Source organism: Molossus molossus, unplaced genomic scaffold, assembly GCF_014108415.1.
Source record: "Molossus molossus isolate mMolMol1 unplaced genomic scaffold, mMolMol1.p scaffold_m16_p_12, whole genome shotgun sequence".
Classification (NCBI taxonomy): Eukaryota; Metazoa; Chordata; class Mammalia; order Chiroptera; family Molossidae; genus Molossus; species Molossus molossus.
Genome location: NW_023425347.1, coordinates 11,351,580 through 11,364,126, shown reverse-complemented (window position 1 = coordinate 11,364,126; position 12,547 = coordinate 11,351,580). Strand labels below are relative to the sequence as shown.

Genomic DNA, 12,547 nt, shown 5'->3' with positions numbered 1-12,547 from the left:
GAGGGAGGTATGGGCTCTGCCTCTCCATCCTGAGGCTACCAAGCAGAACTCCCAGGAAGATCAGATCAGCCTCCCCACAATTCAGTCACAGAGCTCAGCACTCACCCATCTGTCTCCTAGTCGGAAGTCTCCCTGGGGCATACAGTCCAAAAAGCTCTGCATTGCACCAGCACCCTTGTGCCACCAAACCAACCAGGCGGGAGTAGAACATCAGCTCCACACAGGACTCTGGTCTCTCCAAGTGGCTGGTCTCAGCAAAGCAGGGGTTAAAATTCCCAGCTCTGCTTAGGCTCTGAACTCCAAAGTGGGGGCCAAAAATCCCAGACCCGTGCCACTTCTCAGTGCCGCCAACCCGGCAGGACGAGTCAGGCTGGATGGCTCCACAGGTGGGGGTAGGGGTTCCAACAATGCGCTTGAGGTGGGAGAGACCTTTCCCCTCTCCCCAAGTCAAACAGTTTAGTCAGTGACTGGGGCTCTGCCCATTGCCTTTCAGAAAAGTAGAGGGTCCCTCAAAGTCACTGCCAGGTGTAGCCCACAGACTCCTCCACTGGACCCAAACATGGCTGCGCAGCCTCTCCAGCATTCGGAACCTGGAGCTTACTTCTCAGGCTGGGGCTGGTAACAACAGGAGCACTCCTTCACTGGGAAGGTGCAGTCCAAGCCTCCTAGGCAGACAGAATCTCCCTGGCTCCTCCTGCCGATGCTGTGCTGGCTGTTGTCCCCTGGGTTGGGATCTGTGCATGGAGTTGAGACCCCACACTCCCAGGGTGCGCTTTGCAGCCGCGATGTCCCTCTGGCTTCTCAGCTGCTGCACCTGCTCAAGGGGGCTCTCCCTCTCCATGATTATGCTCCTCTTTCCAGTTTCCCTGTGGGTTCTTCGGTGCTCCTTCGATATTATTTCCGATCAGCTGCACTTCACTCGGTTTCTCAAGTCAATTGCTCTGTAGTTGAGCTGTAAACCGGTCCAGGGCTGGGCACCTTCAAATTGGGTTGGGCGTTCGGTGACTACCTGCAGAATCAGCTCCAGAACCACACCACCCCAGCAGCCACTTCTTTCCTGCCCACGTGGCCATGCTCAGAAGTAAAGATAAAATAGGTTCCGTGGGCTTTCTTTGCTGTTTTGATGACAGACACCATGTGAAAAATGAGAATAGCAGTTATCTGTTCAGTTCATGACATGGCCTTCAAATATATTATTTAAATCTCACCTGTCATAATTGCCATTTTACAGATGGACAATAGACTGTTTAATTAGCTTACCTAATCATGACTGCTGGACCAAACAGACTTGGGTTCGAATCATTGTTTTGCAACTTGATGGCCGGTTAGTAAGTTCTCTGAGCCGTGTCCACAGATATAAAATGGATGTAACTCTAAAAGCCGATATGGAGCCCTGGCCAGTTTGGCTCAGCGGTTAGAGCATCGGCCTGCAGTCCGGAGAGACCCGGGTTCGGTTCCCGCTAAGGACACGTACTTCGGTTGCAGTTTGTCCCCGGCCCTGGTTGGTCGTGCGGGTGGCAGCCACTCGATGTGTCCCTTCACGTCGATGTTTCTCTCTCTCTCCCTTCCTCTCTCTCCCTCCCACTCTATCTGTACAAAAAATGGAAAAATATCCTCGGGTGAGGATAAAAAATATAAATAAATTTTAAAAAAAAATAAAAGCCGATATGGAGCGTTAGCACAGTATCTGACACATCGCAGGTCCAGAGCACAAAATAAAATCTCCTCTACTTTTATAATCAATAGAAGTTTATTCAAAGGAATTGGTTACACTGGTGAGAGAATAACTAAGAAGCCCAACAGGTGACAGTGAGGCAACCCAGGAATTAGTGACAGAAAAAAAGCTGCTGCCGCACCTGGGATGGGAGGCCCATGAAGGAGGAGGCCTCACCAAACCCAGAAGCCATTCCCGAGAGCTGTGGCCACGGCAGGGCAGCCGAAGAGGAGATTCGAGAGCTCAGAAAGCAGAGAAGGGGACGCAGCTTGGCCGCTGCCTCCATCTGCCCCCATCTGCCTCCAGCCTCTCCCTGGCTAAACCTAAAGAAGAGCCAGAGGGCAGAGGAGCCTGGGAATGGGGTTTCCTGAGGAGGGATCTGGAAGGTGTGGGCACTGGGTCCGAGAGCAAGCAGGCAGTTGATAGGCACAGGAGATAAGCACAGACAGCAGTTACTAGTCCCCGGGGGACAACCTGGAACTCAAATTAAAATTCTCTGATGCCTGTTTCTCATTTTTCTTAGGAACTGGATCAGCATTATAAACAGATCCGCAGTGTAGTGTTATGGTCTACAACCAACTTCATCTAAATAGTAGAGATTTTACGTTGATTGTTATTTTTCTTACATTACAAATATTCTCTCTTCTCTCAAAGAGGTAACACACATGCGGTTAAGGGAATTTCCCGAAAACTGGCTTCATTGAGCAAATCTGCAAAGCGGTTAACCACACCAGTCCCTACTTTTTGGAGCAGACTCTTCAAAACAGCAAGCTCCTCCAAGCTCGCAGCTTAGTCACGACTCCTAGGGTTAGAGGAGATGACATTTTCTCATGGCTGTATGCCGACGTCTGAAGCAGTGCCTGGCAGCGAGTAGGCACTCACAAGCTCTTTGATGAAGAGTGAACAAAACCTGGGGCTATCTTTGGCTCAGCCCCTCTTACTCAGAGCCAGCATCTCATTTCTGACCCAGCTTCCCGCTTCCACCCTGCACGCCTCCACTTACCACGCTCCAGAGCCATCACGTTCCCTCTGGAGACATGGTCGTGTTTCACATGAAAACATCAGCAGCCTCTGACTGGTTTCCCTGGCTCCGCTCTTGCCCCTTTCAGACTGCATCCATCCTACATCCAGAGTGATCTTTCTCAAGTACGTGCAAGCCTCCTCAGGCCACGCGAAGCATCTCAGTGGCTTCCACCCCATCCCGCCCCTCCTGGGAGACAGCCTAAATGCCTTTGCACAGCATCAGAGGTCCCTTTGGTTCTTGCCCTGCCCACGTCAGCTGCTTCTCCTATCACGGCCGTCTGGGGGTCTTGTCACTCCCCTGGGCTCTGAGCTGTCATTATTCCCTCTGCTGGGAAGGCTCCTCCCCACCTTGTCCTCCTTTAAGATTATATTTCAAAGCCACGTTCTCTGAGGGGTCCTCTCCGACTTGTAGGCACGGTTTCTGGGTTTCGACCACACCCAACTATTGTGATGACTCATGTTCCAGACGCCCCACCACACCTTGGTCCTCGGGCCAGCAATCCCAGCTGTAGCCTCGCACACTGTGGGAACCTTTTAGATGTGAATGACATTTGTCAAAGGAGCTCCACAGTCTTTATTTCACAGAGGAGGACACTCACCTCAGTGCCGCTGGAGTTTCTATTTCCTGTCTCCTTCCTCCCGATGCTGTTGGCAGCACTGGGGCGAGGGCCTCGGCTCTTCACATCCAGCTCTGGGCTGGGTCGGCCATGGCGGGACTGTGCTTCCCCGGGCCGGCGGTCAGCCTCAGGCTGAATCACTCAGTCTAATTCAGTGCTGGTTTCATAGACAGTCCTCTAAATTCTACCTTACCCCAGAAAGATTTTAAGAGAATTCGGAAGGATTGAAAGAAAAGTGAAATAAAATTAAGGTAGCTAAGACACCTTAAAGAGCATCTGCCTTCAATTTACCAACTATTTATTAAGCACCTACTATGTTCCAGGCAGCATGCAAGTCACCGGAGATACGAAGTGAAACAGAACAGGCCCTGCCCTCAAGAAGTTTCCTCTTCCTTGTCCTGTTTGCTGGAGCCACAGACCAGTGCCAGGCAGCCTTCTTCCCCTAGGGACCTCATTTACATATAGATTTACATAGGCCCCTGTGTCTGTATCTCTGCACCTTCATCTATAAAATAAGATGTGAGGTAGAAGGGCAGGTTCCTGGAAGTCCTTACTAAACGACTCGCTTTTAAACATTTTTGTTTCTCTCCTCTTTGTTGCTATCATCTGAGATTTCTGTGCCTTTGTGACTGCTTCTTTTCAGGTGTTGTTTGTTTTTGTAGTTGGTAACCTGATGTCTCTAAAAGTTATTCAGGGACGTATTCCATGCTGGTCTCTGTGCACCCTGTTCCATGCTGGTCTCTGTGCACCCCGTTCCATCCTGGTCTCTGTGCACCCCAGTCCATGCTGGTCTCTGTGCACCCCGTTCCATCCTGGTCTCTGTGCACCCCGTTCCATGCTGGTCTCTGTCCACCCCATTTCATGCTGGTCTCTGTGCACCCCATTCCATCCTGGTCTCTGTGCACCCCATTCCATGCTGGTCTCTGTGCACCCCGTTCCATGCTGATCTCTGTGCACCCCGTTCCATCCTGGTCTCTGTGCACCCCGTTCCATCCTGGTCTCTGTGCACCCCAGTCCATGCTGGTCTCTGTGCACCTCATTCCATCCTGAGATTGTGAAATGAGGGTGCTTCCCTTCGCCTGGTTCTGCATTCACGCTGCGCCACGCGGCCGCATGCATCACGCTGTCGCAGAAATTCTTCCAGGGCTTGTTTGGAAATAGATTGATATTTTTGAACACGAAAGGTTTGTTTTTCAAATGAATCAAATGGAAAAATGAACTAACATCATGAAATTTACCTTACCAGCTAGAGACATGACATATTCATGAGTTCTTTAGAGATAATCCTCTTATAAACATTCACTATTAAAGAAAGTCTGCAGTTATGTGGAGTCAGAGTTCAGCTTATAAGTATTTATCTCTGCATGGAAAACACCCTCTGAAAGAAACAGTTTAGAACTAGAAAATTTCATTCTGTGTTAAGGGCGCTTGGAAGTGACGGCTGGCTTGCTGTGGGCATCTCTTCCCGGGGCTTCTCAAGTCTCTGAGATGTCTTTAATGGGGCCGGACATCTTCGAAAAGCTCAGTTTGGTCCCACTGACATTTATTGGGCACCCACTCGGTGTAAGGCACTGTGACATCCTGTAGGGCTGTAAAGACAAATAAGATAATATCTTTAGTTCAGTTCAATAAGAAAAATAGGTGTCTAAGTGAATAAAGGAAAAAGGTTTGGGGCGTTCTGGTGATTACTCAAGGTTTGCACGAACAGAAGCATTACTATTACTAAGCATAGCGTAGGGGACCACAGATCATCGTGGCCACCTGATTTACAGTTGGGATGGCCATGAGGTGAGAGAAAATGGGGTGTCCTGACATTCAAGCTTCTTCATGTGAGAACATCAGGGGAAGTGACTGACAGGCGTGTGTCCTCCAGCTGTGGGACCTACTTCTCCATGTTGAGTCCATCCTTCCAGATGTTAGACACCAGCAAGGGGAAGTCAGAAGCATTCTATCAGCAACAACATTCAACCATACTGACCGTCCTGTAGGCTAATTAGTGGTCTTCCTGGACTCCCTGGGAACCTAAACACCACATAGTATATTGTGTTTTTAATGTAATAATATTCCAAAGCCATCAACCAACTGAATAAAAAGTTAACTTGTAAAATGAAACACATTCCTCTGTGGGATGCTCCCCATGTCGGGCTTTTCGCCTGCAGTGGGTTCTCAGTGAAATGAATGGCCGAGAGTCAATTCTCCCTGAGGTCACGTGTAGCTGAGTCCGAGCTGGGGGTGGATTTCTCCTGCCGACTTCTAAGTGACTTTAATATGGAGAAGCCACGCAAAAAGCTTATGCCCACCGAGCCAAGGCTGGAATAGAATACAATCTTAAAGGAATTAAATATTTTCACCACCCTCCACCTGTTTCTAGGCTGGGGAGTGAAGGGGTAAAGGGGGCAGCGTTTCTCTGTATTCACACATGCATGTATAAGGAGAGTGTGAGGTTAAAGAAGGCACGAGGGTGTCCCAATATAGCCTATGATCCAAACAAATTCTGCCTTACAAGTAGTATTTCTGTGGCCTCAAAAATTATGTACAGGTTAAAAGAAACATTTGGACGAAAAGTGTGTTAATTTCTAGGTCACTTGGGAAGATGGCACCAACTTTAGATAAGTGTGAAAGAATGCAGTTGGTAATTATATTTTTTTATGTTTAGTAGTCCAATTTCAAAGACTACATTATTAAAAACAAAATGAGGATCTTTTCTGGGATGTTATATTTTCTGCTTCTATTTTCCATGTTCAGATTTTTTTAAAACACGAAATTGACATAATTTGGAGGGAAACCAAAACAAAACATCTATCTGGACATTGTCACCCTCAGCAAACGTGTGCATGGTGCTCACCTGGGTGCGGCAGTGCGCGTCCAGCTGGCCCGCACCGCTGACAGGCAGGCCCGGGTGTTGATGGATGGGGCTCCGGAGCGCAGCCTGGTTGTGGTTTCTCCAACATGCCACCTCCTGGGGGGGAGAAGGGCTGTTTAGTGAAATGAAATACTACTCTGTCACCGTTTCCGCGCTCACAGTCCAATCACGGACAATTCCTCCCCAGTGCTGTCACTGAGATCATTACACTCAGAATTAAACATGGTGTAAGGGAGCAGGCGACAATACCCTGAGGCACTATTGACGAGTCGGGTCTCACATTAATAATCAGCTTTCCCATACAGTGACACGGAAAGGCCTGCAAACGCGGCCTCGTTCCCCCCTTTGAGATGAATGTAATCACCGCCTGTTCCCGATTCACTCCCATGGCCGGTCTGGCGCCCCCTGGCCTGGCTGGTCATCAGCGCTGCTCCCCCTTCTCCCCTGGGTCACTGACATCACCCTGGACACCTTCCCAACTCAGCTCCCTCGGAGCCGAGACCCTCTGTGCCCGCTGGCTCCTCCCGGCTTCCCTCTGGGAGGTCCCCCAGCGCCCCGCCCTCCGTGGGCAGCATGACGCCGAGGAAGGAGACCGGCCTTCCCAGTGCGGAGGCCTGGCCCCGCCCTGTCTCCCTCTGCCTAGTTCCAGGACGTCCTGCACGTGACAGCCTGCAGCCGCCTCAGTTTCCCGTCTGTAAGAACCCCTCCCGGCGCTGTTGTAAGGAGACAGACCTTTATTCCGTGGAAGGCCGTGATAACGTTCACAGTCGTACAACTGAGCGCTTTAGCTGCGTGCGGTGGAATCCATCCAGAGTTGCAGCCCACTTGCTATGTCTTCAACACCCTCTGAGACTGGGGGGCATTGAACTCATAGGCTTTCAAGGAAACTAAATGTAGACCCAATAGAAGCACAGATGTTTGTTGCTGGTTTAATAACACATTTATCTTTCCAAGGAAAAACTAGGTGATGGTATTTTCTTCTTAGGCCTGAGTCTTTAGACTCAAGGGTATAATAAATACCCCTTAGATAAATAAAATGTAAAATTCTCTAAGGCAAAGTTGGAAAAGTTTATTGTAAGGGCCACATACTAAATATTTCAGGCATTGCAGACCGTCGGCTGTCTGTCACGGCTACTCAGCTCGCCTGCTGCAGCATGATGATACACAAATGAATGGACTGTGTTCCAATAAAACTTCCTTTACACAAATATGTGGCAAGTTACATTTGGTCCCTGGTCTCTAGTTAGCCAGCTCCTGCTCTGGGGCATGAATGGAGACTACAGTGACAATAAATGATAAAGGAAATCAGAAGTGATGGGTGAGGTACAGGTTTCAGGTGATTCTTCCATGATAATTCTGGAACTATTAAGGCTTTTTGGTTAGTAATGAACACCACCTCGTGTGTGTGTGTGTGTGTGTGTGAGTGTGGCCTATATAAGTTCTCCTGACAGAAATATTAGTCAGCTCAAGAGTTTGGAATCTAGAATGAAGGGGTCTCTGAAAGCAGCTCGGGTTCTACAGGTTCGTTGGAGTCAGTGAGCTCAGCTGGCCTCCTGGAGCAGAGAAAGCAGAAACCCGAGAAAGTGGGGATAACCGTAACTGCCATTTCCCAGCTGCCCTCCTCATCACAGGCTGCACCCCGGCTCCCCCGGCTCCCCCGGCTCCCCCGCTCTGGGCAACAGTGAGGGTCCAGCCCGAGGACGAGTGTTCTGCCCGCACCCCCGCAGCAGGTGTCAGAGGCTGTTTCCCCGGGGCCATCACAGTTCCCTCAACAAAAGTGACAGGTTTTCCCAGAGACCCCCCTTCTTCAGATTTAGAACCAGAGGGGGTAAGGTTGCCTCTTCTTCCTTCTATCTTTACTCTCCAGTAGCTGTTTCAAACACAACCAATAACTAATCCGAGTCAGCCCATACTGTGCGGCAGGCATAAGGCTTCCGTTATATTATACATTTATTTTCTTTCCGTTTCCAGAACTAAACTGCAAAGAGACAAGGAAACAAAAGCTCTGACATTAAAAAACCTGCCCAAAGACGCACCGATAGTTCATTACGGAGTTACAACTTGAACAGAGGCCTCTCCAACTGCGAAGCGTTTTCTGCACATGCAGCTGCCGTGGCCTGAGCGGCTAGACCCGCAGGTCGCAAGCCGGACCGACTGGCTTCAGTCTCGGCCCCACTGCTTACTAGTTTCACCACCTTGAACACATTTCCTGATGAGCCTGTGTCTTAGTTTCCTAATTTATCCAATTAGAATGATGGTAATGATTTCCTTACACATACACACACACAGTTTGTTACAAGTAATAAAGCAGTAACAGGCATGTAACAAACAGCACAGGCATTGGCTGTTTCTATACACTGAGCCCTGTGATCACAGGAGTCCGTCTCCTTCACTGTTGTGACCCTAGCTCTTAGAATAACTCCGTGCACATAGTAGGCAATATTGTTGTGTAGATGAAAAATGTTCAAACAGGAACATGAATTTGATAGGTCAGATTTAATATGAGTCTTTGAAATCATCATCTGAAGTGTAATAATGGGGACTAGTAATTGTCTTAGTTACTTCAGTGCTCCCACAAACGTGGCTGTTAGTACAAAGGAGATGCCGAGTCTCAGCACATACCACAGAGCACACAGCACAGAGCACACAGCACAGAGCACATACCACAGAGCACACAGCACAGAGCACATACCACAGAGCGCACAGCACAGAGCACACAGCACAGAGCACATACCACAGAGCGCACAGCACAGAGCACACAGCACAGAGCACACAGCACAGAGCACATACCACAGAGCACACAGCACAAAGCACATACCACAGAGCACACAGCACAGAGCACATACCACAGAGCACACAGCACAGAGCACACAGCACAGAGCACACAGCACAGAGCGCACAGCACAGAGCACACAGCACAGAGCACATACCACAGAGCACACAGCACAAAGCACATACCACAGAGCACACAGCACAGAGCACATACCACAGAGCACACAGCACAGAGCACATACCACAGAGCACACAGCACAAAGCACATACCACAGAGCACACAGCACAGAGCACATACCACAGAGCACACAGCACAGAGCGCACAGCACAGAGCACACAGCACAGAGCACATACCACAGAGCACACAGCACAGAGCACATAGCACAGAACACACAGCACATTCAGATACGTACTCCCAGTTCTTTGCTGTTCCCAAAGGAGTGTCCTTACATAATTCATCTTTAAATCATTTAATCCTTTTAAAAATCTAATTCTGTCATTATCGCATAGATTTTATCTCTGAAAGTTTATTTTTACCAAACTATGTCATATTTAATAATGTGTATTTTAAATCCAAGCCAGTGCTTAGTGACAAGCTGCCAGGAGCTACTGTAGTAAATGAATCATGGGCCCATGTAGCTGGCAAGATTGCCTTGGCTGCCTGCCCTTTGGTGGTGATGGGGCTCCAGGGGGCATCGATGCCTCCAGAGGCGAGGGTGACCGCAGCCCCGGGGAAGTGCACAGAGGAGCACATGCAGGGAATACGGGGATGGAGGCGCGTATGGAGCAAACAGCTTTTTCAAGTGGAATTTCATGCAGGCTTCTCGGATGCTGAGCCCCGTAGTCCCAAGAACACCCAACTAGATGCTATCATACCTTGGCAGAAAATTATTATTTTTTTTTATCCTCACCGGAGGACATTTTTTTTTTTTTTTTTTCATTTATCTTCAGATAGAGTGGGAGAGAAAGGGGAGAAAGAGAGAGAAAAACATCAATGTGAGAGAGACACATCAACTGGTTGCCACCCACACGACCCCAACCATGGCCAGGGACAAACTGCAACCGAGGTACATGCCCTTAGTGTGAACCGAACCCGGGACTCTCCAACCACGGAGCCAAACTGGCCAGGGCCAGAAAACCATTTTTAAAGATTTACCAGATTTATGATAAGATTCATTCTGAGTGGTGATGAACTGATACCCCTCACACAGCAAAGCACTGGGTGCCCATCCTTCTCCCTGTCTTGCAGTGTGTAAATTGTTTTCATTAAGATTAAGCATCTCACTGCAGTAACTCACGCAGCCACCCCCTCAGAACGCTGTTTCCAGCCGTCTGCCTCCCAAAGAATCCTTCCCAGTCCTCAGCTACTGCAGATGCCTGAACAAAGCACCATTTTTGTTTTGTTTTAAGGTAGTATCCCCTAGGTTTTTTGTATAAAACAGTTAAAGTGAGTAAGTTTTGCTCTTGAAGTTTACAATCAAAATAATGTAGACTTGTATGTATTTTTCTTCAAGTGAAGAAGAATTTAATGTTGGCTATATTTTGGAAATATGTATAACTAAAAGGTTTGCTTCGGTTTAAATTATTGATGCATTTGATTACCCTATAAACTAAACTGTAAATTAAACTGTGAGTTAAAAAGTTAAAGGATGCTGGGAGATTGAATCTCTTTATACATTGAAGACTTTGATTTTTCAGGAGCCCATTGGTAAATATAGTTATGAGATTAACATATGAAATAAGAATTTGGTCCTAAATGGTAGTAATAAAATATGATGAGCCTGGAAACGTGGTAAAATGTAACAACGTTTGATCTTCTATTGAAATAGCAGCTAAATATTTGTTATGCTCGAGAAATTGTGTACTAAGTATCTTACTTGTATTATTTTATTTCATCCTTAGATAGTATTATTATCCTTATTTGCTGATGAAGAAAAAGAGAAGGAAAGAGGGATTTGTAAAGGTCAAGTAATTTGCCAGAGGTTGCAAGGCTAGGGAAATAGCAAGGTCAAGATTCAAAGCTAGATAATTTGCCTCTGAAGCCTGAATTCTTGCCAATAACACATGCCTAAATCATTCATGAGACTGGCAATAAACTCATGTTTTGGTCGAGTGTGAAAATGGTCACATACGACAACCTATAAATATAATCCTATTAGAGGTAATATAACAAATAATAAAATTTTATACAGAATGAAAATAAAAATAAAACATTTGCCTTATGTCCTTTAAAAAGCAATTCTAACTGATTAGAGGGCAGAATTTCAGAAAATAACTTCACAGTACCCTATAAACTATGTTTTTGTTTTTGCATTCCAGATTAGTATTTCTATATCTTATTTGAATTAACTGGCTAATCAACCAATAAAAGTTCCTATAAATATTGTCATTTCTTTTTAGCTAGAGATGACACAGCTGAGCCTCGAAGAAATTAAGAAAACAGACTACCATTATGTAGGTCATTGGTAGCAGAAATGAAATTCAACCCAATCTTATGAGTTCAAATGCAATACAGTAAATTATTTCCCACCTTCATCTGTTGATGACAGAGTGAGAACAAAATTGGTTTGTGAAATCCATTCACAATGTACTTGTTCTTCTTCTCATAGGGCGCTACCCTCAAGAGAACAAGGGAACCTACATCCCGGTTCCTATCCTGTCGGAGCTGAGAAGTGGCAAGTGGGGGGCCAAAGTCATCATGAGACAGGACAGGTCTGTCCGGCTGTCCATCCAGTCTTCCCCAGAGTGCATTGTGGGGAAATTCCGCATGTACGTTGCCATTTGGACCCCCTATGGAATACTCCGCACCAGCCGCGACCCAGAAACAGACACCTACATTCTCTTCAATCCTTGGTGTGAAGGTAAAGAGCAGGTGTTTATATTCCTCATTAAAAAAATAGTTCACATATTTATAATGTTTCTCTTTTTTGAAGGTATAGCAGAATTATTGTAGAAGACATATTCTTTTCCTACATACACACTTTCCCCCCATGATTAAAAGATAGAAAAGGATGAGAATTTTTTCCTTAATGTATATGAGAACAAAACGTGTCTATATAACATGAATGCTGCTATACATTTATTCCAGAAAATAATTAAAGATTGCCTGAATAATTAGTTAATATACGTTGATGACATCACCTCTGTGTCTGCCATTGCTCTGTGAACAAAATAGGCTTATTAAACTTGACTTTCAAAGCTATTAAGATCCATAGTCTGCCTTCAGAAAAAATAGAGTAAAGTTGATCCTGCCCATAGTGGAACTAATTTCTCTTTCTCTAATTCAATAACCGAAAGTCTTAGTGTCTGAAAGGTCCCAGGAATTTGTTTATATGCATAGTGGATGTGAATTTCATGAGCCATTAGTCCAGATGTGCAAAGATGTAACTTTATTTCAATGTAAGACAACTCCATCTCTACTGCTATTTTGAGTCTCCTTCCTGTCTGCGGCAGCAGCTTAACTTAGTTATATTTAAATCAACTCAAGTCAAGTCCAAGAACTTCTCTATGAACCCAATTTAAAAACTCAGTCATACACAATATTTTCTCCCCATCCTC

General features: G+C 46.6%; 1 protein-coding gene across 2 annotated transcripts in view; it reads left to right on the top strand.

Annotated features, from left to right (window-relative positions):
* The window catches only part of F13A1 (coagulation factor XIII A chain), a 183,916-nt gene that overhangs the window by 51,025 nt on the left and 120,344 nt on the right, over positions 1–12,547 (top strand). For both annotated transcript variants that reach the window (XM_036256890.1, XM_036256889.1), the window contains one exon: positions 11,599–11,850. In XM_036256890.1, the coding sequence (XP_036112783.1) occupies positions 11,599–11,850 (252 nt within the window). The remainder of the gene's footprint in view (positions 1–11,598; positions 11,851–12,547) is intronic.